The 27362-nt window shown below is 43.1% G+C and overlaps 1 protein-coding gene across 5 annotated transcripts in view; it reads left to right on the top strand.

Moving 5' to 3' along the window:
* The first annotated feature begins 856 nt into the window (after positions 1-856).
* The window catches only part of LOC123999949 (serine/threonine-protein kinase/endoribonuclease IRE1-like), a 30299-nt gene continuing 3793 nt past the window's right edge, over positions 857-27362 (top strand). For 3 of the 5 annotated variants that reach the window (XR_006832519.1, XR_006832518.1, XR_006832520.1), the window contains exons 1-13: positions 857-1076; positions 8642-8695; positions 9110-9358; positions 9981-10229; positions 12983-13045; positions 17202-17283; positions 17408-17612; positions 18412-18514; positions 18876-19069; positions 20129-20276; positions 24467-24594; positions 24806-24929; positions 25212-25282. Coding sequence is in view for 2 of the 5 variants with exons in the window: in XM_046305997.1 (XP_046161953.1) it covers positions 8677-8695; positions 9110-9358; positions 9981-10229; positions 12983-13045; positions 17202-17283; positions 17408-17612; positions 18412-18514; positions 18876-19069; positions 20129-20276; positions 24467-24594; positions 24806-24929; positions 25212-25282; positions 25934-26146 (1848 nt within the window). In the remaining 3 variants the exon portion in view is untranslated. Of the gene's footprint in view, positions 1077-5558; positions 5582-8641; positions 8696-9109; positions 9359-9980; positions 10230-12982; positions 13046-17201; positions 17284-17407; positions 17613-18411; positions 18515-18875; positions 19070-20128; positions 20277-24466; positions 24595-24805; positions 24930-25211; positions 25283-25933; positions 26586-27362 lie in introns of those variants that run through there. The other 2 variants (XM_046305997.1, XM_046305998.1) reach the window with 2 other exon arrangements.

Here is a 27362-nt window from a genome sequence, read left to right as displayed (position 1 = left end):
TACATTGACTCTGTACTGGCACACCCTGTATATAGCCTCGCTATTGTTATTTTACTGCTGCTCTTTAATTATTTTTTACTTTTATTTTTTATTTATCTATTTTATACTTAACACTTATTTTTCTTAAACCCTCATTGTTGGTTAAGGGCTTGTATAAGTAAGCATTTCACTGATTTATTTAAATGTTGTTAAATGTTGTATTTGGTGCATGTGACAAATAACATTTGATTTGATGTGTTGGGCACAAAATACTTGGCAAAGCAAGGGAGGAATTATTGTGTTGATGTTTTTGGAAGACTTAAGTTGATAATTGTCACGGGTGCTCCCACTCCGGCCTCGAGGCCACCAGACTGCTCGTTATGGCACACATCTGTCACCATCATTACACGCATCAGCGCATTATGACACTCACCTGGACTCCATCACCTCCTTGATTACCTGCCATATCTATGTATGTCATTCCCTTTGGTTCCTTCCCCAGGTGTCATTGTTTCAGTTTCATGTCTGTGTGTTGTTCAAGGTTCTTATTATGTTTTATTTATTGATTAAATCACTCACTCCCTGAACTTGCTTCCTGACTCTCAGTGCACATCGTTACACAATGGTAGTTTTATTGTGCAATGTTCCCTCAGTGAGCCTATTTGCTGTAAAGAGGTGTATATTTGTGTATAGGTGATGACTTGATCATTGATAAATCTTGGGATGTGGCCATTGTGCCTTTTAAAATAAAACGGTGTTATGTATGTGAGCTCTGTGAGTGTAGACTTCTCTGAAATTGTTTTGCTTACTGCTGCAGATGCTGTTAGTGACAGCTTTTCTCTCTTGAATCAAGACTATTTGAGCGCCTGTCTTCCTGTGCAGGCGAGGACAGATGACAAAGGTGTTTGAAATATCGGGTTGTGTTTTTAATGCAGGGCGTCACCCAAAGTGCGTAACTCTTGTTTTCTACCAAGCGAAACTTAACAGTGCTCAAGACAAGGGAAGGGCAACTTATTTGACAGCCATGTGATTTTCTTTATTCCACAGCTCTCACTCTTCATTTAAACACAGTGATACAGTGTTGCTTATTTGTTTAGGTGAGTTAACATTAATTTATCATGTATTTAGACAGATATTCCAAAGGGTGTTTGAACTGAACACTGGTAAAAGCATAATGTGTTTATCTTTTCTACTTTTATCGTGTCTCTGTTAGCGTTGTGCTGTACATCAGACACAAAGAAATGTGATCTGATTGTGTTTTTATTGCAGGGCATCACCCAAAGTCTTGTTTGCTTGATCGCTGACACCCCAGAGCTGTGTTGAATACTCTAACCATACCATGTGTGACGTGAATTGAGAATAAAGTATGCTTATTGGTCATTGTATATAATTAGTATGCCAAAAGTTCACGGATGTCGTTCTAATTTCGCAAAATATGAAATATACACGCAGAGTCCACTATTTCCAAAGATGTTCTATCAGTGCTATTTCTGTACTTTAGGGCCATAATGCAATTCTTCAGGAAATGGGCGTGGCTTCACATAGTTTTCAAATTTGAAGAAAATGGCGAAAAATATGCAGGCAAATACAAATGCACTGCTTTAACTAATTATGAGAAATGTAAAGAAAATGTTGGGTAATGTATACCTTGCACGTTATGTTATGCCAGGTCGCAATTGTAAATGAGAACTTGTTCTCAACTTGCCTACCTGGTTAAATAAAGGTGGGGGAGAAAAAAAATGTTGGCTGACAATTTGTTAGCTATGCTGTCCTCACGAACCACATAACATACCTAACGTTAGTTGGCTACTTATAACATCAAACTTGCCAGTATATTAACTATAGGCTAACTACCCAACGTTTATTGACTTCATTATTCCCGTCCTTCTTAGTTTAGCTAAATTGTATAGTCGTGCGTTCTCAATTAACATTCGCTCAGGCTGTCTACTCCGATTCCAGAGCATCCGAGCGCAGGATAATGACTTTAGGAGCGCTCAACACCAGCTGAATATGGCCGATGTCAGTAATTGTTGACAGCAGTGACAGTTGGTCACTAAAGCTCTGGATGGGCGGCAGGGTAGCCTAGTGGTTAGAGCGTTGGACTAGTAACTGAAAGGTTGCAAGATCGAATCCCTTGTCTGACAAGGTAAAAATGTCGTTCTGCCCCTGAACAAGGCAGACAACTCACTGTTCATTGAAAATAAGAATTTGTTCTTAACTGACTTGCCTAGTTAAAACAAATACAAATAGAGTGGTCACACTCATTTGTGACTAGAAGTAGCTGGCCAATGTTAGCTTGGGTGCTTGACTGCCTTTGTAAGGTCAGAAAGATCAAATCAACCCTACTCCTCGCCTGAGCATCCAGTGTTTGCTCCGAGAGAGAAACGCTCTGAATTTACGAGCGCACTCCAGATTACATTTAAGAACACGCACGAAGTTGTAAAATGTCTAACTAGTAATTTGTTATGCTAACGAGCTAGCAAGAGGTTTCATAGCAACAGCATCAACTTCTGGTAGACTGGCGAGGAGCTAGTACACTCAACTGGATACTGTTCGTTTACAGTATACTAAAATGAACTAATGGTATGTTAAGTTTGTAGTATACAGTATGTTAGTATGGTTATTCGAACACATGGTTTGGCTACATGTCATGATAGGATGATTACAATGTATTCCCTTTACATTCCGGGTTATGGGCTTTAGTTTTTTTGTCCATTATTTGATGGAGGAATTATATTTATTTTCTCTCATCTTATTTTCCTTAATGACGATCCAGTGAAACATGTTTTATTCAATCATATCAATTGTCAGTGAATGACAGATGAATAGGTATTTAATGTATTACAATTATTAGCTGTAATAGTTTGTGGTAATATTTGATTTATTTTCTAAGTGGAATTAATTTACTTCAGGTGGGTATTTTGTAATACACCGATCAAAAATATAAACGCAACATGTAAAGTGTTGGTCCCATGTTTCATGAGCTGAAATAAAAAGTCAGAGGGATTTCCCACATGCACAAAAAGCTGTTGCAATTGCGATTTGACTTGCGATTTAGAGCAAAACACTTGGGTGAACTGTTGGAATCGTGGAAATAGTATGATTATTCTGATTCTATAGTTAGAATATAGTAGTGGGCACTTTGAATACAGATAGTATTTGACATGACAACGAATGAAAATGCCACGGAGGCGTTATTGTGACAGGGTAGGAAACAAATAGTTTGTGTTTCCTACAATTCTTTGGCTACATTGATGTTTTCTCAATGGTGGATACATTTATTACACAAAAAAAACAGATAGTGATACATTTATTACATCCAATTTTTAATTATTAAAGTGGCTAGAGGTTTGCGTCAGTATGTTGGCAGCAGCCACTGAATGTTAGTGATGGCTGTTTAACAGTCTGATGGCCTTGAGATAGAAGCTGTTTTTCAGTCTCTCGGTCCCAACTTTGATGCACCTGTACTGACAACGCCTTTTGGATGATAGCGGGGTGATCAGGTAGTGGCTCGGGTGGTTGTTGTCCTTGATGATCTTTTTATTCTTCCTGTGACATCGGGTGGTGTAGGTGTCCTGGAGGGCAGGTAGTTTGGCCCCGGTGATGCGTTGTGCAGAGCTCACTACCCTCTGGAGAGCCTTACGGTTGTGTGCGGGGCAGTTGCCGTAACAGGCGGTGATACAGCCCAACAGGATGCTCTCGATTGTGCATCTGTAAAAGTTTGAGTGTTTTTGGTGACAAGCCAAATTTCTTCAGTCTCCTGAGGTTGAAGAGGCGCTGTTGCGCCTTCTTCACAAAGCTGTCTGTGTGGGTGGACCATTTAAGTTTGTCCGTGATGTGTGTGCAGAGGAACTTAAAGCTTTCCACCTTCTCCACTACTGTCCAGTCGATGTGGATAGGGGGGTGCTCCCTCTGCTGTTTCCTGAAGTCCCGATCATCTCCTTTGTTTTGTTGACGTTGAGTGTGAGGTTATTTTCCTGACACTACACTCTGAGGGCCCTCACCTTCTCCCTGTAGGCCGTCTCGTCGTTGCTGGTAATCAAGCCTACCACTGTAGTGTAGTCTGCAAACTTGATGATTGAGTTGGAGGCGTGCATGGCCACTCAGTCATGGGTGAACAAGGAGTACAGCAGAGGGCTGAGAACGCACCCTTGTGGGGCCCCAGTATTGAGGATCAGCGGGGTAGAGATGTTGTTTCCTACCCTCACCACCTGGTGGCGGCCCGTCAGATAATCCAGTACCCAGTTGCACAGGGCGGGGTCAAGACCCAGGGTCTCGAGCTTAATGACGAGTTTGGAGGGTACTATGGTGTTAAATGCTGAGCTGTAATCGATGAACAGCATTCTTACTTACAGTTGAAGTTGGAAGTTTACATACACCTTCCAAATACATTTAAACTCAGTTTTGCCACAATTCCTGACATTTAATCCTAGTTGAAATTCCCTGTTTTAGGTCAGTTAGGATCGCCACTTTATTTTAAGAATGTGAAATGTCAGAATAATAGTTGAGAATGATTTATTTCAGCTTGTATTTCTTTCATCACTTTCCCAGTGGGTCAGATGTTTACATACCCTCAATTAGTATTTGGTAGCATTGCTTTTAAATTGTTTAACTTGGGTCAAACGTTCCGGGTAGCCTTCCACAAGCTTCCCACAATAAGTTGGTTGAATTTTGGCCCATTCCTCCTGACAGAGCTGGTGTAACTGAGTTAGGTTTGTTGGCCTCCTTACTCGCACATGCTTTTTCAGTTCTGCCCACACATTTTCTATATTATTGAGGTCAGGGCTTTGCGATGGCCACTCTAATACCTTGACTTGTCTTGAGATGTTGTTTCAATATGTTTCAATATATCCACATAATTTCCCGCTCCATGATACCATCTGTTTTGTGAAGAGCACCAGCCCCTCCTGCAGCAAAGCACCCCCACAACATGATGCTGCCATCCCGTGCTTCACGGTTGGGATGGTGTTCTTCGGCTTGCAAGCCCCCTTTTCAGCAGTTGTGGCTGCTTTGTGTGATGTATTGTTGTCTCTAGCTTCTTGCCTCTTGTGCTGTTGTCTGTGCTCAATAATGTTTGTACTATGTTTTGTGCTGCTACCATGTTGTCATGTTGTGTTGCTACCATGCTGTGTTGTCATGTGTTACTGCCTTGCTATGTTGTCTTAGGTCTCTCTTTATGTAGTATTGTGTTGTCTCTCTTGTTGTGATGTGTGTTTTGTCCTATATTTATATTTATATTGTATTTATTTTTAATTTTTAATCCCAGGCCCCCGTCCCCACAGGAGACCTTTTGCCATTTAGTAGGCCGTCATTGTGAATAAGAATTTGTTATTAATTGACTTGTCTGCTGTAGTTAAATACAGGTAAAATAAATAGAAAATATGTAAAAAATCCACAGATTACACAATCTCTTTTGCACACTACCCTCTCCCACCTGGACAAAAGGAACACCTATGTGAGAATACTATTCATTGACTACAGCTCAGCGTTCAACACCATTGTGCCCTCAAAGCTCATCACTAAGCTAAGGACCCTGGGACTAAACGACTCCCTCTGCAACTGGATCCTAGACTTCCTGACGGGCCGGCCGTAGGTGGTAAGGGTAGGTAACAACACATCTGCCACACTGATTCTCAACACAGGGGCCCCTCAGGGGTGCATGCTCAGTCCCCTTCTGTACTCTCTGTTCACCCATGACTGCATGGCCAAGCACTCCAACACCATCATTAAGTTTGCCGACGACACTACGATGGTAGGCCCGATCACCACCAACGATGAGACAGCCTATAGGGAGGAGGTCAGAGACCTGGCAGTGTGGTGCCAGGATAGCAAACTCTCTCTCAACGTCATCCACCTCTGGCCTGCTCGCCTCCCTACCACTGAGGAAGTACAGTTCCCGCTCAGCCCAGTCAAAACTGTTCGCTGCTCTGGCCCCGCAATGGTGGAACAAACTCCCTCACGACGCCAGGACAGCGGAGTCAATCACCACCTTCCGGAGACACCTGAAACCCCACCTTTTTAAGGAATACCTAGGATAGGATAAGTAATCCTTCTCACCCCCCCTTTAAGATTTAGATGCACTATTGTAAAGTGACTGTTCCACTGGATGTCATAAGGTGAATGCACCAATTTGTAAGTCGCTCTGGATAAGAGCGTCTGCTAAATGACTTAAATGTAAATGTAAATGTCAACGTGATCAAGACAAAGGAGATGATCGTGGACGACAGGAAAAGGAGGGCCGAGCATGTCCCCATTCTCATCGACAGGGCTGTAGTGGAGCAGGTTGAGAGCTTTAAGTTCCTTGGTGTCCACATCACCAATGAACTATCATGGTCCAAACACACCAAGACAGTCGTGAAGAGGTAACAACAAAACCTATTCCCCCTCAGGAGACTGAAAATATTTGGCATGGGTCCTTAGATTCTCAAAAAGTTCGACAGCTACACCATCGAGAGCATCCTGACTGGTTTCATCCCTGCACGGTATGGCAACTGCTCCGCCTCCGACCACAAGGCACTACAGAAGATAGTGCGTACGGCCCAGTACATCACTAGGGCCAAGCTTTTTGACATCCAGGACCTCTATACCAGGCGGTGTCAGAGGAAGGACCTAAAAATTGCCAAGGACTCCAGCCACCCTAGTCACAGACAGTTCTCTCGGCTATCGCATGGCAAGAGAGACTGGAGCGCCAAGTCTAGGCCCAAAAGGCTTCTTAACAGCTTCTACCCCCAAGCCATAAGACTCCTGAATAGCTAATCAAATGGTTACCCTACTGTAACTATTTGCATTGACCCTTCCCCCTCACTCCCATTTTTACGCTGCTGCAACTCTCTGTTTATTGTCTAAGCATAGTCACTTTACCTTCATTGTACATATTACCTCAATTACCTCGACTAACCTGTGCCGGCGTATGTGACATTCGGTTCATGTGACAAATAAAATTTGATTTGATTTGAAATGTGATTTATCTGGTACCGTAAGTACCATCCCTTTATTCAATTCATGCTGTATACATTGTGTATTTTGCCCTTGCAAAATAGTCCCCTTCTTAAGCTTAGCAGATAGATGAACTCTTTCCAGAAACTGTAGTATTAAATAATGCTTTATTACCACCAGTTCGCAGGTACAGCATTAGAAACAGAGTAAAACTTAAATAATAGAAAGAAAACAACCATATAGAGGTTCATAGTTTTTGTGAAATAGCACAGTTACAAATAGATATCAAACTGGATGGACATCAGAAATAGAGGAAGGACTAAAAACAAAGAAAATATAACTATTGTAAAATAGATTGTGTCTGTAAAATGTGTATAATATGTATAAACTGTAGGTAGAAGTCTACAGTTGAAGTCGGAAGTTTACATACACTTAGGTTGGAGCGTAGCCTAGTGGTTAGAGCGTTGGACTAGTAACTGAAAGGTTGGAAGATCAGCTCCCTGAGCTGACAAGGTACAAATCTGTCGTTCTGAACAGGCAGTTAACCCACTTTTTCTAGCCGTCGTTTAAAATAAGAATTTGTTCTTAACTGACTTGCCTAGTAAAATAAAATAAAAATTAAACTCTATTTTCAACCACTCCACAAATGTATTTTCCCAAACATGGCAAGATCAATTAGCTACATAGAACAGATATCTCCAACCATGCAGCTATTACAAAATTACGTAAATCCTCTACTTAAACGATCATCCATACAAAATATCATCACGAATTGTAACGCTAACAAGGATTATTGTTGAGGCAGCAGGTAGCATAGTGGTTAGAGTTTTGGACTAGAAACTGAAAGGTTGGAAGATTGAATCCCCAAACTGACAAGGTAAAAATCTGTCGTTCAGGGGCAGAATAAGGCAGTTATCCCACTGTTCCAAGGCCGTCATTGAAAATAAGAACTTGTTATTAACTGACTTGCCTAGTTAAATGAAGGTCAAATAAAACATTATTTTACAGGATATAGAAATTTAAGCAAAAATGATCTCAAACCAACTACAGGAGCCAGAACATTGTGATTTTGGCAAGGTTTATCAAACTTTTAGAAGGGTCAAGGATATGGTTATATGTGAAATGGGATAGAATACCACTCTTATAGGACAGGATTGAACTGGATGTTTCATGGGTGTAGTTAGGAAGTTAGTTGCTTCAAGTAGGAGACCCTCATGAGGCCGTAAAACATGGCTCAAACAGAAATCTGGAGACAAAAAGTAAACATTGTCGAGAGAAGATTAGTGAGAGGAAAGAGGAAGTGGAGAAAAATAATGACAGAAAGTTGCACACTTTAAATATGCTCCCAGCAATTAAATTGATAAACCCATAGGTTCAGTCATTAACTTGTTGGAAGAATATAGAGTGTGCAACTTTCTTTCTGTATTTTTAATTCAGTTTACTTTCTTTAATCAGGACCTCTTTAAAGATTGGGTATGGTCCGCTCATGGTTGTTATAGGAAAGGGGAAGTGGACATACTGTGTGTAAAGTTTGGTTATCAGTTGTAGGGGATAGCCTATACCCTTTTTTTCTGTCCTGGTGAAATGTTTAACGCATTCTTACTCACTCATTCTGTCTTTCTCTCTCCCTTTACAGAACACACTACTTCTCAACATTCTGTCTTTCTCTCTCCCTTTACAGAACACACTACTTCTCACCATTCTGTCTTTCTCTCTCCCTTTACAGAACAAACTACTTCTCAACATTCTTAGTTTGCTGCCATGACATCAAAAGAGGATGGTAAATGTGACATATTTGCTTTGGGATCAACTAAAAAATAATACTATTGATTTGTGCAAGTTGCAGACAACTGCTGTAGTTAACTTGCTGTATTTGTATATAATTTGTCTACCATGTTTTGTAGTTATAAAATAAAAAGGCATCCTAAAAGATGCACATTGTGAGGAATGATAAATGGCATTAAGGTAGCAAGAATCATACTGCTAGAGAGCATTAATACTACACCATTGATATTACATGGACAAATATATGTATGATGACAATTTGATGTTGTGTGTGTCGAACCCGAGTGCAGCCAAAACCTCCCAGCTTCCTACATGTTTAGTCTTGTCCATTTAGGGCACAGACACCAAGTGGGATTGTCTAATATTGTCTTGATAACTTTAACCCTTTCTTTTCTAACCTGACTACCAGCTGCTGAGTTTGTGGATAGACACATGGCTGAGCTCATCCAGAGGGTCCGCAAGGTGATGCCCATAGCAGATGATCTGCTCAGAAGGGGCATGATCCAATATGAAATGTTTGCTAATATTTCAACTTCCAAGACCAACCCAGGCAAGATGAGAGAGGTGTACAAAGCATTGCAGTCAGGAGGGACACCACTTAAAGCAGCCTTCTATAGGATTCTGCTGAAAAATGAACGTCTTCTGGTCATCGATCTGGGTACAGTCCTCTCTCTTCCCCTTTGTGGTGCAGTTTGTAGGACTACTGTAGAATATGCCATTTTTACACATTTACCATTTGTCACACTCTTCCCCATTCTGTGGGCAAGAACATAGGCTACACTCTGATGTTTGTTTAAATTAGGTCAAGTAGAAATGTAACCCAGTCACAACTCAAAAGTTAAATATGTACGTCTCTGTAAGTGTTGTCTTAACAGACAAAAGAGGCCGACCACAACTGACCATTATACTCTCAATGTTAATGTCATTAGGCAGCAGAATTTCATTACCACCCAATTTTACCAGAGTACAGCATTCTCAGCAAGGGAGTGATAAGCAGTTGGAGATCATTGTTAGGGTTAACCCTACCCTCACCCTAACTCTACCTTAATTGAGCCAGCAAACTCAGTCATTTCTTTCTCCCTCTTACTAGGACAACATAGTAACAGACAAGGCTTACTGGCCTATGACTAGAATTTCACATTTGTCCTGTCCTGAATGGAAACAAAACCTCCCAGCTTCCTACATGTTTAGTCTTGTCCATTTAGGGCACATACACCAAGTGGGATTGTCTAATATTGTCTTGATAACTTTAACCCTTTCTTTTCTAACCTGACTACCAGCTGCTGAGTTTGTGGATAGACACAGGGCTGAGCTCATCCAGAGGGTTCACAAGGTGATGCCCATAGCAGATGATCTGCTCAGAAGAGGCATGATCAATCCTGAGGTGTACTCTAATATTCAAACTGCCAATACCAGCCAGGACCAGATGAGAGAGTTGTACAAAGCCGTACAGTCAGGAGGGCCAGAAGTTAAATCAGCCTTCTACAGGATTCTGCTGAAAGAGGAACCTCATCTGGTCATCAATCTGGGTAAAGTCCTCTCTCTTCCTCTTCTTGGTGCAGTTTGTAGGACTACTGTAGAATATGGCATTTTACACATTGTCACACTCTTCCTCATTCTGTGGATAAGAACATAGGTGACACTCTGATGTTTGTTTAATTAAGGTAAAGTACAAATGTAACCCAGTCACAACTCAAACGCTAAATATCTAAGAATCTGTAAGTGGTTGTCTTAACAGACAAGAAGCAGACCATAACTGACCATTATACTCTCAATATTAACGTCATTAAGCAGCAGAATTTCATTACCACCCAATTTGACCAGAGTACAGCATCCTCAGCAAGGTAGAGACAAGCGGTTGGAGATCAGGGTTAGGGTTAAGCCTACCCTCACCCTAACTTCATCATACCAGAAAACTTACTAGGACAACATAGTAACAGACAAGGCTTACTGGCCTATGAATAGAATTTCAAATGTTCCTGTCCTCTGGGGAAGGCAATCAATGTATTGAAAGGTAATGAAAGTGCTTTGAAAGTGTCTGTTTTGTCAAACAAAAGAAGCTGTCTGACCATAACTGATCCTTCAATTCTGAATGCATTGTTCTCCATTATACCCCATCAAAAGCAGATTCATTTCCTTAATTGCCAAGTTCCCTCTAGGTAATTAATACTTAGAATACTCAGTAAGACACATGTTCTTGTGTAATATTCTGTAATACAGGGGTCTTCAACTTTTTCTTGCCCAGGGACCCACACCCAGTCAAATCGGCGACCCAGGGACCCCCATTAAGTTTACCATTTTAATTTGAAAATGAAGACAATGGCATGGACAAAATTATTAACAGCCAACAAAAGCTTCATGTAGCCATCAATGAGCTTGCTGCTCATTTCTACTCAAATTTGGCCCACTCTTCAGAAGCAAACTGCTCTAACTCTTCAATGTTGGAGTGGTGGCCTCCACCAACTGCTGTTTTTGAACTTGCCGTGTGGATGTGATTCAGATCTGGACTCTTCACTGGCCACCCCAGAACAGTTCAGTGTTTCTTCTGGAACCATTCCAGGGTGGGTTTTATGTGTGTTTGGGGTTGTTGTCTTGCTGGAAGACCCACAACATTCAACATAGACACAGTGTTTAGACACTGGGTTGAACATTGCAAAACAGCTTGATAATCTGCTGATTTTATGATTTCTTGCACATGTTCAAGGCCCCCAGTACCAGAAGCAGCAAAGCAACCTTACAGCATTATTAAACCTCCCCCATACATACATAATTCATTGTCGGGAAAGTGGTATTTTCTTTGAATGCTTCATTTGGTTGTTGGTAACCAGAGAAAGACCCCACTGCTGAAGGAGAAAACAACACCATCCCCACAATCAAAGATGGAGGAGGTTTGATAATGCTGTGGGGTTGCTTTTCTGCCTCCGGTGCTGGGGGCATTGAACGTGTGCAATGCATCATGAAATCAGCAGATTATCAGGTGTTTTGGAGTCCGATGTTCAACCCAGTGTCCAAAAACGGCTCTAAAACATACACCAAAAAGCACCCAGGAATGGTTAGGAAGAGATGCTGGACTGTTCTGAAGTAGCCAACGAAGAGTCCAGATCTGTAAACTCATGGCAAAATCTAAAAATAGCAGTTGGTGGAGGGCATGCACCCCTCAAACATTGAAGAATTAGAGCAGTTTGCTGCTGAAAAGTTGCACAAATTGTCAGTAGAAAGGTGCAGAAAGCTCATTGATGGCTGCAAGAAGCGTTTGTCTGCAGTTATATGGGTCAAGCTCCAGGATTTAGTCCCCACATTATAATTGGAAGAGGAAGTGTAAACTCTAACATAGCCTATTATATAGAAATGTAACTCCAAACACATTTTCTCAAGTAGCAACTGTTTAGCTGGTTGAACAAAGGTTAGCCATGTGTTGGCAAAAATGAATGTCCAAGTTAAAAAAAATACTTGTGGGTGCTTTGTCAAAGCCTATGTCAGATGCTTTGTTGAATATTAGGAGTTGAGAAATAAAGTTGACATGATAAGAAATAACATATTTACCTCTTTTATATTATAGTCATGCAATGTATGTTTAGTTTATTATGTTATTACTAGCAATATTTATTTTTAAAAATCCACTTTATTTAAAAATATATTTGTGAACCACCTGCAGTACATGCGTGAACACTTAATAATAATAATATAATAATATATGCCATTTAGCAGACGCTTTTATCCAAAGCGACTTACAGTCATGTGTGCATACATTCTACGTATGGGTGGTCCCGGGGATCGAACCCACTACCCTGGCGTTACAAGCGCCATGCTCTACCAACTGAGCTACACAGGACTAGGGGGTTGCAGTACATGCGTGGACACCTAGGGGGTTGCAGTACATGTGTGGACACCTAGGGGGGTGCAGTATATGCGTGGACACCTAGGGGGGTGCAGTACATGCGTGGACACCTAGGGGGGTGCAGTACATGTGTGGACACCTAGGGGGGTGCAGTACATGCGTGGACACCTAGGGGGGTGCAGACCCCAGTTTAAAGACCCCATGTAATATATAGACACACCCTTTATAATGTAATAATTCAATGGGACATATCAGATTATCCATTCGTTGTGACATCTTCAGCCAGGTCTTGTATTGTAGTGTTTTATATCTTTAAAATATATTTTATACGGTATATCTACCATTGTGCTGGTATGATAGTTCTCAATGACATGATGTTGTGCATTATATACAGTCAGGTCCATAATTATTATCACCCTTGATATGTATGATATCCTATTTTAGGTCCTGCATTACCTCCTGCCTCCAATATATTTCCTGGGACTGGAGTTAAACCTGCTGCACTTGGTGAGCTATCAACCATTTTGACATGTTTGTTAAAACCTAAAGTTCCAATTTGGTTCCCAATTTACATGAGCATGTATGCAACATAAATCCAATCATTTCAATACTCCTTACAGATTATGTTAAAGGCAAGACAGCAATAGGTGCAATGCTCCCAATTATGCTAATACAATGTGTCATTTTAACTAGAGAACTTTCTGCAATGTGGGAAATGTAAAACTTGTAGTGTATTTGAGGTTTAAAAAGGTGTAACGTCGTTCGTCTGTTGAATGAAGAGAGTCAGACCGAAATGCAGCGTGTAGGTTACTCATGACTTTAATGAAATAACTGAATAAATACAAAAACAACAAACGGAACGTGAAACCTATTACAGCCTATCTGGTGAACACTACACAGAGACAGGAACAAACACCCACAAAATACAACGCGAACTCAGGCTACCTAAATACGGTTCCCAATCTGAGACAACGAGAATCACCTGACTCCAATTGAGAATCGCCTCAGGCAGCCAAGCCTAACTAGACACACCCCTAATCATACACAATCCCAATTAATACAAACCCCAATACGAAACACAACATATAAACCCATGTCACAGCCTGGCCTACCCAAACATATACCAAAAACACAAAATACAATGACCAAGGCGTGACAGAACCCCCCCCCCCCAAGGTGCGGACTCCCGGACGCACCTCAAGAGCATAGGGAGGGTCCGGGTGGGCGTCTGTCCATGGTGGCGGTTCTGGCTCGGGACGTGGACCCCACTCCATTAATGTCCTATTTCCTCTCCTTCGCGTCCTGGGATAATCCACTTTCACCGCCGACCATGGCCTAATAGTTCTCACCCAGATCCCCACATAACTGAGGAGCAGCTCGTGACAGAGGGGCAGCTCGGGACAGAGGGGCAGCTCGGGACAGAGGGGCATCTCGGGACAGAGGGGCATCTCGGGACAGAGGGGCAGCTCGGGACTGAGGGGCAGCCCGGTACTGAGGGGCAGCCCGGTACTGAGGGGCAGCCCGGTACTGAGGGGAAGCCCGGTACTGAGGGGAAGCCCAGTACTGAGGGGAAGCCCGGTACTGAGGGGAAGCCCAGTACTGAGGGGAAGCCCAGTACTGAGAGGAAGCTCAGGCAGGTAGTAGGCTCCGGCAAATCCTGGCTGGCTGGTGGAACTGGATGATTCAGGTTGTCTGGCCGATCTAGAAGATCTTGGCAGACTGGCACTTCTGGCGGATCCAGGCAGACTGGCGACGCTGGGCAGACTGGCGGCGCTGGGCAGACTGGTGGCACTGGGCAGACTGGCAGCACTGGCGGAGCTGGGCAGACTGGGAGCACTGGGCAGACTGGGAGCACTAGCGGCGCTGGGCAGACTGGCTGACTGGGAGCACTGGCCGCGCTGGGCCGACTGGGAGCACTGGCCGCGCTGGGCAGACTGGGAGCACTGGCCGCGCTGGGCAGACTGGGAGCACTGGCCGCGCTGGGCAGACTGGGAGCACTGGCCGCGCTGGGCAGACTGGGAGCACTGGCGGCGCTGGGCAGACTGGGAGCACTGGCGGCGCTGGGCAGACTGGCGGCGCTGGCGGCGCCGGGCAGACTGGGAGCACTGGCGGAGCCGGGCAGACTGGGAGCACTGGCCGCGCTGGGCAGACTGGGAGCACTGGCGGAGCTGGGCAGACTGGGAGCACTGGCCGAGCTGAGCAGACTGGGAGCACTGGCCGCGCTGGGCAGACTGGGAGCACTGGCCGCGCTGGGCAGACTGGGAGCACTGGCCGCGCTGGGCAGACTGGCGGCGCTGGGCAGACTGGTGGCACTGGGCAGACTGGGAGCACTGGCGGAGCTGGGCAGACTGGGAGCACTGGGCAGACTGGGAGCACTAGCTGCGCTGGGCAGACTGGCTGACTGGGAGCACTGGCCGCGCTGGGCCGACTGGGAGCACTGGCCGCGCTGGGCAGACTGGGAGCACTGGCCGCGCTGGGCAGACTGGGAGCACTGGCCGCGCTGGGCAGACTGGGAGCACTGGCCGCGCTGGGCAGACTGGGAGCACTGGCCGCGCTGGGCAGACTGGGAGCACTGGCCGCGCTGGGCAGACTGGCGGTGCTGGCGGCGCCGGGCAGACTGGGAGCACTGGCCGCGCCGGGCAGACTGGGAGCACTGGCCGCGCTGGGCAGACTGGGAGCACTGGCCGCGCTGGGCAGACTGGGAGCACTGGCGGAGCTGGGCAGACTGGGAGCACTGGTGGAGCTGGGCAGACTGGGAGCACTGGCCGCGCTGGGCAGACTGGGAGCACTGGCCGCGCTGGGCAGACTGGGAGCACTGGCCGCGCTGGGCAGACTGGGAGCACTGGCCGCGCTGGGCAGACTGGAGACTCCGGCAGCGCAGGAGAGGAGAAAGGCTCTGGCTGCGCTAAACAGGCGGGAGACTCCAACAGCACAGGAGAGGAGAAAAGCGCTGGCTGCGCTGAACAGGCGAGGCGCACTGGAGGCCTGGTGCATGGTGCTGGAACTGGTGGTACTGGCGCGAGGACACGCACAGGAAGCCTGGTGCGGGGAGCTGCTACCGGAGGACTGGTGTGTAGAGGTGGCTCTGGATAGACCGGACCGTGCAGGCGCACTGGAGCTCTTGAGCACAGAGCCTGCCCAAGCTTACCTGGCTCGATGCCCACTCTAGCCCGGCCAATAGGAAGGGCTGGTATGTGCCGCAGCTGGCTCTGCACCCGCACTGGAAACACAGTGCGCTCCATAGCATAACACGGTGCCTGCCCGGTCTCTCTAGCCCAACGGTGAGCACAGGGAGTATGCGCAGGTCTCCTACCTGGCATAACTATTCTCCCTTCTAGCCCCCCCCCTGATAATTTTTTGGGGCTGTTTTTCCGGTTTCCAACCGCGTAGTCGTGCTGCCTCCTCATACCTGCGCCTCTCCGCTTTAGTCGCGTCTATTTCTTCCTTGGGACGGCGATATTCACCCGGCTGCGCCCAGGGTCCTTTACCGTCTAATATCATCTCCCAAGACCAGAAGTCCTCATATTGCTGCTCCTCACAATTAACAGAGAGAGTAGGCTCAGGTCTGACTCCTGACTCAGCCACTCTCTCTCTGCGCTCTCCCCCGTTACTTTCGGTTTTCGCTCTGCGTTGCCGGGTTTTCCTTTTTGACTCCATTAATAATAATAATAATAATAATAATAATAATATATGCCATTTAGCAGACGCTTTTATCCAAAGCGACTTACAGTCATGTGTGCATGCATTAGTCTATTAGTCTATAGCCCTCTTCGCATTGCTGTAGGGAATCCCAGGCGGGCGCCTGCACTCGCTCTGGGTCGGCCGCCCACCTGTCGATTTCTTCCCATGTAGTATACTCCATGCTTCTGCTGTCCATAACGTGGTCCTTTAGCTCCTGCCAGTTCACACGCTGCTCGGTCTGTGAGTGGTGGTGGGTGTTTCTGTAACGTCATTCGTCTGTTGAATGAAGAGAGTCAGACCAAAATGCAGCGTGTAGGTTACTCATGACTTTAATGAAATATATTGCGGTACATGAAATAACTGAATAAATACAAAAACAACAAACGGAACGTGAAACCTAATTACAGCCTATCTGGTGAACACTACACAGAGACAGGAACAAACACCCACAAAATACAACGCGAACTCAGGCTACCTAAATACGGTTCCCAATCCGAGACAACGAGAATCACCTGACTCCAATTGAGAATCGCCTCAGGCAGCCAAGCCTAACTAGACACACCCTTAATCATACACAATCCCAATTAATACAAACCCCAATACGAAACACAACATATAAACCCATGTCACACCCTGGCCTACCCAAACATATACCAAAAACACAAAATACAATGACCAAGGCGTGACAAAAGGCTTCTGAAGTTTGTAAATTCCACTTAGAAATTTCAGTCTTGATTGTCCCGAAAAATCTATCAACCCCTACACAAATGTCCACAAATTAATTATAATCCACATAATCATTTACATTTCCTGTTGCTGCATGATTATTTTCCTGCTGTAGCAAACTCGCTCAAATTTAAATTGTACATATGTATAATTCTCATAAGCCTTTGATTTAACAGATAAGGTTCTGTGTCTTGACAATAAAGGTACAGTAGGGTGGTATTTTCTGTCTGAATACAGTCTTTTCATTTCGATACAGCATCAGACGAGGAATCGGTTGGAAAGATCACATACAACACCAATAACCATCTTGGAAAAGGTGCCGATGGAATTGTGTTCAGGTAAACCAGCTTAAACGTTATTGTGGAAATGTGTTTGTAACCCAAATCCCCTCTTTGCAGCAAAAATGTCTTTACGATCTGTTCATTGACTAGATGTTTATCTTTCTCTCCCTCTATCCACCAGGGGTTACTTCCATTGTGATGATGTCAACAAGCGTCCTGCGGCAGTGAAGAGAATTGAACTAGCAAAACAAAGCAATGCTGATCGAGAGGTCGCTTTGCTTCTTCAATTGGACGACAATCCCCATGTCGTCCGCTACTTCTGCACTGAGAAGGACAGGCAATTCCTATACATTGCCATCGAGCTGTGTGCCGTCTCTTTAGATAAGGTCTAAGTCAATGACTCACTATTTTATTCTCTGACTTATCCAAGGGGTTAAAACTTGATTATTATATAAGTCTCACATCATGATTATCTGTGTTAGAATATATACTGAACAAAAATATAAACGCAACATACAACAATTTCAAAGATTTTACTGAGTTACAGTTCATATAAGAAATGAGTTAATTGACATAAATTCATTAGACTCTAATCTATGGATTTTACAACTGGGAATACAGATATGCATCGGTTAGTCAAAGATACCTTAAAAAGGGTAGGAGCGTAGATCAGAAAACCAGTCAGTATCTGGTGTGACCGCCATTTGCCTCATGCACTGCAACACAGGCTGTGGATTGTGGGCCGTGGAATGTTGTACCAGTCCTCTTCAATGGCTGTGCGAAGTTGCTGGACACTCCCTCAAAAATGGAGACATTTGTGGCATTGTGTTTGTGTAAGACAACTACACATTTTAGAGTGGCCTTTTATTGTCCTCTGCACAACGTGCACCTGTGTAATGATCATGCTGTTTAATCAGCTTGTTGATATGCCACACCTGTCAGTTGGATGGATTATCTTGGCAAAGGAGAAATTATTACTAATGGATGTATACAAATTTGTGCACAAAATTTGAGAGAAACACAACCTTTGTGTGTATGGAAAATCTCTGGGATTTTTTATTTCAGCTCATGGAACATAGGCCCAACACTTTACATGTTGCGTGTATATATTTTTGTTCAGTGTACATTCCAAGGTTAGAATGCTTGGTGTTCATCAGCGCACTAATACTTGGGTGTCTCTTCCAGTGTTTTACTAAAGAAAATCCTTTTGACCTTCGCGGACTGAACCCAGTGATGCTGCTGCAGCAGACCATGATAGGACTGGAACACCTGCACTGTCACAACATAGGTTCTAATTACATTAAAAAAAAAATTAATTTAAGCTTTATTTAACGAGGCAATCCAGTTAAGAAACCACTTGGCCAAACCCGGATGACGCTGGGCCAAGTGTGCGCCGTCCTATGGGTCTCCCAATCATGGCCGGTTGTGATACAGCCTGGAATCTAACCAGGGTCTATAGTGACACCCATAGCACTGAGATGCAGTGCCTTAGACCGCTGCAACCCTCAGGAGCCCAGTAAATGCTGTAGACTGTAGATAATCCTAATGAAGTTACAGTATTGATGACTTTTCCTTATATTATCATTGATCAGATCTATGATCTTCCCACAACTCCAGTAGACTGATTCATCCTGATCTTTTCTCCCCAGTCCACCGTGACGTGAAGCCCCACAACATCCTGTTGAAAGACCATTCTGACTCAGTCACGGTCAAGATCTCAGACTTTGGGATGAGTAAGCAGTTGGTGGACGGCAGACAAAGCTACAGTATGAGGTCGGGAGCCCTTGGCACCATGGGCTGGAATGCCCCAGAGGTCCTGGATGACAGCAGGAGAGTAAACCCTGTGAGTGGCTCCTGATCTTTACACTGGACCAGAGAACTGTTCAAGTCATTACAGATTCAGAGATAATCCAGAAAGAAATGTGATGAAATAGGCTAATTGGCATTTCCTTACAGGAGTTAAACAGGATTGGCCCATTGCTCAAAGGAACAGTTCACCCTAAAATCAAAGTTGATCTTCTGTTGTGGAGATCAAGCTACAGTATATTACACATACATAAGAATGATAGGCACCATCTACACAACCATGGTGTGGGATGTGGACTATGCTTGACATTAGACCACTTTTGGGGATAAAAGATTAACCACATTCCATTCATAGGTGTATAACAGTAAAGTCATATTATATATATTTTTTTAAATGTGATGGAACCAGGAAGTTTCTGTACGATTTTATGATTGCCAATAGATCATTTGTTTGTTTGACATGGTGGGATCTTTTTGTGCCTGGAAAATTAATTATGCGAGAAGTGGCAGTAGAAACGGCTTTATGCGCAAATATTAATATAATAACCATCATTCTGAAGTAAACTTGAAGTAAACTACTACTACGGAAACCAAGCCGTTTATTTGTTTATTAATATTCTCACTCTTAGCCATCATCATCTCATCATGTAGACTAGCCTACCCTCACTGTATCTGCTAGCTGTTGGCCAGAGAGTACGTGCCAAGACCAGAGTAGGCACATTTCTGTTGAATTCAACAGTTTTGTGACAAAACTATCAGTAGAATTGAAAATGCAATGGAAACACTTTTGAGTTTTATTCGGTACATGAAAAACAAAAGGGGAAAAAAGGACATTTTGTGTGAACTACGTCATGATACGTCATATCCTGAACAAATCTGTTTGGTGTAAACACTACAGTTGGGAAAAAGCAAATGTTTTCTTTATGTAGATTCTAGAATATGTGCATGAAAATCTGTCACCAATTGGATGGAAACCTAACTATAGTCTGACAAATTTGTGAACTATTATTTTAGGTTGCCTTTAGATTAGAACTAGTAGTGATTGTGGTACTGTTCTGAAACAACTATTATTAAAGACACTCCTCTTCCTCTACAGACCAGTGCTGTGGACATCTTCTCTGCCGGCTGTGTGTTTTACTATGTGTTGACAGGAGGAGAACATCCATTTGGAAAACCCAATAGGCGGGCTGGTAACATCGAGGATGGCAAATACAACCTCGATGGATTAAAGAAAGACAAACATGGTTAGTGTACAACTGAAAGGTTGTTTCTGAAATGATCATCAGAGTACTACTTAAATAAACATTGTTGAAGGACTATGCAAATGGAGAAAAAAAGGATTAGCCTACAGATTATGGTAATTACAAAAATAAATGGGAAAATGGGAGGGGAGAAGTGACTAGAGACATTGTTGTTTAACTCACTGATCATGATCCAGTAGTTATTCTTACCTTTGTTCAGTAGAAAAGTCTCCAAAGTTTAAAGGTTGACCCATATACCGGAAACTCTTCATGGACACACAGCTGGGTACAGTGAAGGCTGGTCTCTCCTGCTTGATTGGGCTACAACACAACAGAGACAAACATTACTTCTCTCACCTACTCTGAGCTCAGTAGGGGAATGCGTTTCATTCCAAAACGCTACATATCCATTTTCAGAAATGTTTGTGAATTTTATTGTTGTTATTGTATCCAACCAAGCAGAGGCATCACGAAAGTCAGAAATAGCAACAACAAAAAAAAAAAAAACTTTCCTTTGAAGATCTTCATCTGGTTGCAATCACAAGGGTCCCAGCTACATCACAAATGGTTGATTTGTTCGATAAAGTCCTTCTTTATATCCCCAAAAACTCAGTTTGGCTGGTGCACTTCATTCAATAATCCACCGGTTTCCCTCCTTCAAAATGCATACAAAATGAATCCCAAACGTTACCAGTACACTTCTCCAAACAAGTCAAACAACGTTTATAATCAAACCTCAGGTACCCTAATATGTAAATAAATGATAATATTTAAGACAGAGAATAGTTATTGTCGTTACCAGAGATAAACAACAAAGTATGTGGATTCAGAACAACGCGTAAAAAACACTACAGCCAAAATGGGAGCCATTTAGAAAAACTACAAATTCTATCTAATTTTTCCAAAAACAAGCCTGAAATTCTTTCTAAAGACTGTTGATATCTAGTGGAAGCCATAGGAGCTGCAATCTGGGAGGTATTCCTTTCACATGAAAAATTATAGCCATTGAAATTAATGGTAGGGTGAAATAAATACAATTCTGAATGGATTGTCCTCGGGTTTTCGCCTGCCATATCAGTTCTGTTATACTCACAGACATTATTTGGACAGTTTTGGAAACTTCAGAGTGTTTTTATCCAATACTACCATGCATATGCATATCCTAGCTTCTGGGCCTGAGTAACAGGAAGTTTACTTTGGGCACCTCAGTTATCCAAACTTCAAAATACTGCCCCCTAGCCTTAAGAAGTTTTAAAGTAAAGGCAAATAGTAATTTCTTTGCAGTGGCATCATGGAGCCTAACTTTGAAAATAAACTATAAAGAAAATGTAGACTATTTGCTAATGATGGTTGTGGGGTTTTAAATGGCATATTGTTGATAAATAAATGACCTGAAACATTGCGCCTTCTCACTTATGATTAACCAAAACTAGTATTGTTCTCATTGTAAATGGCCCATGTAAATGTGTGATCATAATTTGAGCTAGTTTGCTACAGCAGGAAAATAATCCTGCAGCAACAGGAAATATGAATTATTATTTAGATTATAATTCATTGACATCTTTGTAGGGGTTAATACATTTTTTGTTAGGGCAAATCAATTCAGAAATTTCAAAGCGGAAATTATACATTTTAGAAGCCTTTTAAACCACAAATACAATACAAGTTTGCATTTCCTGCTGTGCAGGAAAATTCTCAGCAACAAAAGTGTGATCAAATTAAGATCCTACATCTGTAGACACCAAGCCAGAATTTGACCCTATGGAATTGTGATCTGTAATGTTGTCTTTGAGAGAGTCCTGATAAAATGTTATAATAAGCACTGCCACTGCTTTGTCATCATCTTTGTCTCAACTCAAATTCTGGGCCTTTCTTCATTAAAATCATCACATCACAGAGAAAATACCCACTGGGCACAAACGGGCTAAATCAACATTGTTTGAATGTAATGTGTCAAAATTGTGTGATGTTTGAATGTAATTTGCCAACGTATTGGGATGTAGAATCTATGTGTAAAATACATTGGATTTGCAAAAAGTCAAACGTAAACTGTTGTTTTGAGGGTGAAATTTCAACCACAGGATTATGTCATCTTGGTAACCAATGTTCAACATAGACAAACCTTATATAAAATATGTTGAATTTGTTCCATTGAAACAATGTTAGATCTAGGGTTGCAAAAATATATATATATATTTTTTACATTTATTTAACTAGGCAAGTCAGTTAAGAACAAATTATTATTTTCAATGACAACCTAGGAACAGTGGGTTAACTGCCTGTTCAGGGGTAGAACGACAGATTTTGTACCTTGTCAGCTCGGGGATTTGAACTTGCAACCTTTCGGTTATTAGTCCAATGTCCAGTTGTCCACTTTCATATGACGTGGTGTGTCCAGTGTGGGTACTTTCATATGACATGGTGTGTCCAGTTGTCCACTTTCATTTGACGTGGTGTGTCCAGTGTGGGTACTTTCATATGACGTGGTGGTGTGTCCAGTTGTCCACTTTCATATGATGTGGTGTGTCCAGTTGTCCACTTTCATATGACGTGGTGTGTCCAGTGTGGGTACTTTCATATGACGTGGTGTGTCCAGTGTGGGTACTTTCATATGACATGGTGTGTCCAGTTGTCCACTTTCATATGACGTGGTGTGTCCAGTGTGGGTACTTTCATATGACATGGTGTGTCCAGTTGTCCACTTTCATATGACATGGTGTGTCCAGTGTGGGTACTTTCATATGACATGGTGTGTCCAGTTGTCCACTTTCATATGACGTGGTGTGTCCAGTTGTCCACTTTCATATGACGTGGTGTGTCCAGTGTGGGTACTTTCATATGATGTGGTGTGTCCAGTTGTCCACTTTCATATGACGTGGTGTGTCCAGTTGTCCACTTTCATATGACGTGGTGTGTCCAGTTGTCCACTTTCATATGACGTGGTGTGTCCAGTTGTCCACTTTCATATGACGTGGTGTGTCCAGTTGTCCACTTTCATATGATGTGGTGTGTCCAGTTGTCCACTTTCATATGATGTGGTGTGTCCAGTTGTCCACTTTCATATGACGTGGTGTGCCCAGTGTGGGTACTTTCATATGATGTGGTGTGTCCAGTTGTCCACTTTCATATGATGTGGTGTGTCCAGTTGTCCACTTTCATATGATGTGGTGTGTCCAGTTGTCCACTTTCATATGACGTGGTGTGTCCAGTTGTCCACTTTCATATGACGTGGTGTGTCCAGTTGTCCACTTTCATATGATGTGGTGTGTCCAGTTGTCCACTTTCATATGATGTGGTGTGTCCAGTTGTCCACTTTCATATGACGTGGTGTGCCCAGTGTGGGTACTTTCATATGATGTGGTGTGTCCAGTTGTCCACTTTCATATGACGTGGTGTGCCCAGTGTGGGTACTTTCATATGATGTGGTGTGTCCAGTTGTCCACTTTCATATGACGTGGTGTGTCCAGTTGTCCACTTTCATATGATGTGGTGTGCCCAGTGTGGGTACTTTCATATGATGTGGTGTGTCCAGTGTGGGTACTTTCATATGACGTGGTGTGTCCAGTGTGGGTACTTTCATATGACGTGGTGTGTCCAGTGTGGGTACTTTCATATGACGTGGTGTGTCCAGTGTGGGTACTTTCATATGACGTGGTGTGTCCAGTGTGGGTACTTTCATATGACGTGGTGTGTCCAGTGTGGGTACTTTCATATGACGTGGTGTGTCCAGTGTGGGTACTTTCATATGACGTGGTGTGTCCAGTGTGGGTACTTTCATATGACGTGGTGTGTCCAGTGTGGGTACTTTCATATGACGTGGTGTGTCCAGTGTGGGTACTTTCATATGACGTGGTGTGTCCAGTTGTCCACTTTCATATGACGTGGTGTGTCCAGTTGTCCACTTTCATATGACGTGGTGTGTCCAGGTGGGTACTTTCATATGACGTGGTGTGTCCAGTTGTCCACTTTCATATGACGTGGTGTGTCCAGTTGTCCACTTTCATATGACGTGGTGTGCCCAGTGTGGGTACTTTCATATGACGTGGTGTGCCCAGTGTGGGTACTTTCATATGACGTGGTGTGCCCAGTGTGGGTACTTTCATCACCATGTTTTTGAATGAACAAAGTGCCATGGCCTTGAACCTGCCCATGGTTACTGTGTCTGTGTGTGTGTTTGGTCTTGTCTTTCCCAGAGGACATCGTGACCACAGACCTGATAGAACAGATGCTGAACATGGAGCCCCAGAGGAGGCCTTCTGCTGAGAGCGTGCTCAAACACCCCTTCTTCTGGAGCCTGGAGAAACAACTGATGTTCTTCCAGGTCACTATTAAGTATAATCAATGCATAGCTAATGTCAGTTAGCTAGATTACAATATCCTTTAATTCTACTAGGGAAAAATGTAACTGCAACAACAGAAACAATGGGTATTCTATCAATAGAATATATAGCAATAGTGGAGTCCATTGAGCATACAGCAAGAGGGTGGTAAACGAGATGTTGAATTAATTAAAGTACTGTCTTCCCCTGTAGGACGTGAGTGACAGTATTGTAAATGAGACATCGGATGGTCCAATCATACAGCAGCTGGAGTCAGGGGGACAGGAAGTGGTGAGGAATAACTGGATGGAACAAATCACAGCAGTTCTGCAGAAAGGTTAGTGACTGGTCTGAGATCAGCGTTTGAACAGCAACACTTTGCAGCCTGTAATTTTCTATTACAGTATATTTCTAGTAACACTAACATCCAGATCAGAGGTGTCATGAATGACATGACTACATTTGCAAGATGAGTTTATTGCTGGACCAGACAACAGCAACATCTCTGTTTTGTTGTTGTATTATATTACACTAATGACTAACTTTCTTGATATCATAATTCTGTATCTTGATAGAATTGTTGTTGTTTGTTTAGTGGCTGTGTTTCTTCCTTCTGCAGATCTAGAAATACGTAAAGGAGCATATGAAGAGGACTCTGTTAAAAGTCTTCTACGTGCCATAAGAAACAAGGTGTGTTCTGTCCAAATACAATTGCCATACTATATTAAAATACACAAATGATTGACCTACCGGGTGGCACAGTGGTTAAGGCGCTGTATTGCAGCGCCAGCTGTGCCATCAGAGACTCTGGGTTCGCGCCCAGGCTCTGTCGTAACCGGCCGCGACCGGGAGGTTCATGGGGCGATGCACAATTGGCCCAGCGTCGTCCGGGTTAGGGAGGGCTTGGTTGCTAACCAAGGTTGCCAGGTGCACGGTGTTTCCTCCGACACATTGGTGCGGTTGGCTTCCGGGTTGGATGCACACTGTGTTAAGAAGCAGTGCGGCTAGGTTGGGTTGTGCATCGTCTCTCCTGAGCCTGTACGGGAGTTGTAGCGATGAGACAAGATAGTAGCTACTAAAACAATTGACACCACGAAATTGGGGAGAAAAAGGGGTAACATTTTTTTTTAAATACACAAATAAATACACAAATGAAGCATAATAATGTTGGTATATTTGCAAAACATTATTTAATTAGTCAAAAACATGAGAGGATGCAGGCATCCTCTATGCCACTTACTACCCCCATAAACCTGTTAAATGTAGTATTTATGTAAATCTGACACAAGAAACTAAATGTGTGTAAATGACATTTTATAAGCAACATGTTGTTTCTCATAGAAACACCATTACCACGATTCTCCTAAGGAGGTCCAGAAGACTCTGGGCTCCATCCCTGATGACTTTGTCCCCTACTTCACCTCCCGCTTCCCCCACCTGCTGCTGCACACCTTCCTCGCCATGCGTTCCTTTGCTGAGGAGCTGACTTTACAACATTATTACCTCAAGTCCAACACGAAACTTAGACGGCAGAAGAGAACACACCCAGCCTGACGTGACGACAACCAAGCCAACAACTAAAAAATGTGAACATAGTGTGAAGTCAGGCGCTCCGCTGAGACGTACTCCATCCCACACCAGCAAACCTCCAATTTATGTCAGTACACTGTATTGTCATGGTTCTTTTTACATGAACAATATTGGTTTGTCTGAAGAAGAAGCAATCACTTTCACTTGTATGCAGATGACACTGTTGTGTATGCTATTTCACCGATGGCTGACCAGGTTCTGTCAGAGCTTTAATCTGCCTTTATTGTCTTGCCGAAAGCCTTTATTAACTGAAATTGGTACTTAATGCAGGTAAAACCAAGTATATATTATATTCCAAATCACGTAAAAAAATGTATCTGATGATTTATGCATGTGTACATTGGATGGTGCCCTCATTGATTATGTCCCCAACTAATAAATATCTAGGCATCTGGATTGATGATTGTCCTTCAAAAAGAATGTTAATGAGTTTGTTAAAGGTGCAATATGTAGAAATCACTCTGCCATTCCAGGTTTCTTAAATTTCAATAGTTTGCCTAATTTCAGTTTGTGACAAAACAAGTAATATACTGTATAGTGTAGAGAATCATTGCACCATCTAAACTGTGGTGAAATATCTCTTCAATAGTAAGAATATTGTATTTCCAGGTGTTTGAAGCTGGTGTACAAAACTGAAAGTAAAAGGAGTAAAAATGAAACTAAAGAACGGGAAGCATATAAATAGTGCACATAGAACATCTACAGCTTGTTAGACTTGCTGTCAATGGGAATGACAGATCGATAACTCACATTTCTATGTGAATTTGGTCAGGTCGCCCAAAAAGTGACATATTGCAGCTTTAAAACGTGAAGGTAGTCCGAAATGTGTATGATTATCTTGTATTCTTTGTTTATTGAAGAGGGTTCTGTTCATTTCCTGGTCTGAGAATTGATGGGCAAGCAGTGGTGCGTTCGACTACATAGTTATTGAATGGGACAGGTAATGTGGTAGTAGCCTATCCCGGGGATGTACATGTTTACATCCCAGGTTGTATTCATGCTTAAAGCAGGGGAAGCCCCCTTTATTGATATGTGTGCATGTATACTGTATGCCTCAGTATGTTTATGATCTGAAGACATTTATATTGTAATTCACGTCTTTTGAATGTTGATTGAGTGTGTGAGAAGCCTTGTTTTATTTGTTAAATGCATTATGGGTAGGGGTCGGCTCACCTCTCAC

This window comes from Oncorhynchus gorbuscha, linkage group LG16 (genome assembly GCF_021184085.1).
Source record: "Oncorhynchus gorbuscha isolate QuinsamMale2020 ecotype Even-year linkage group LG16, OgorEven_v1.0, whole genome shotgun sequence".
Classification (NCBI taxonomy): Eukaryota; Metazoa; Chordata; class Actinopteri; order Salmoniformes; family Salmonidae; genus Oncorhynchus; species Oncorhynchus gorbuscha.
Note: the sequence above shows the minus strand (reverse complement) of the source record. Positions and strands in the feature narration are given on the sequence as shown.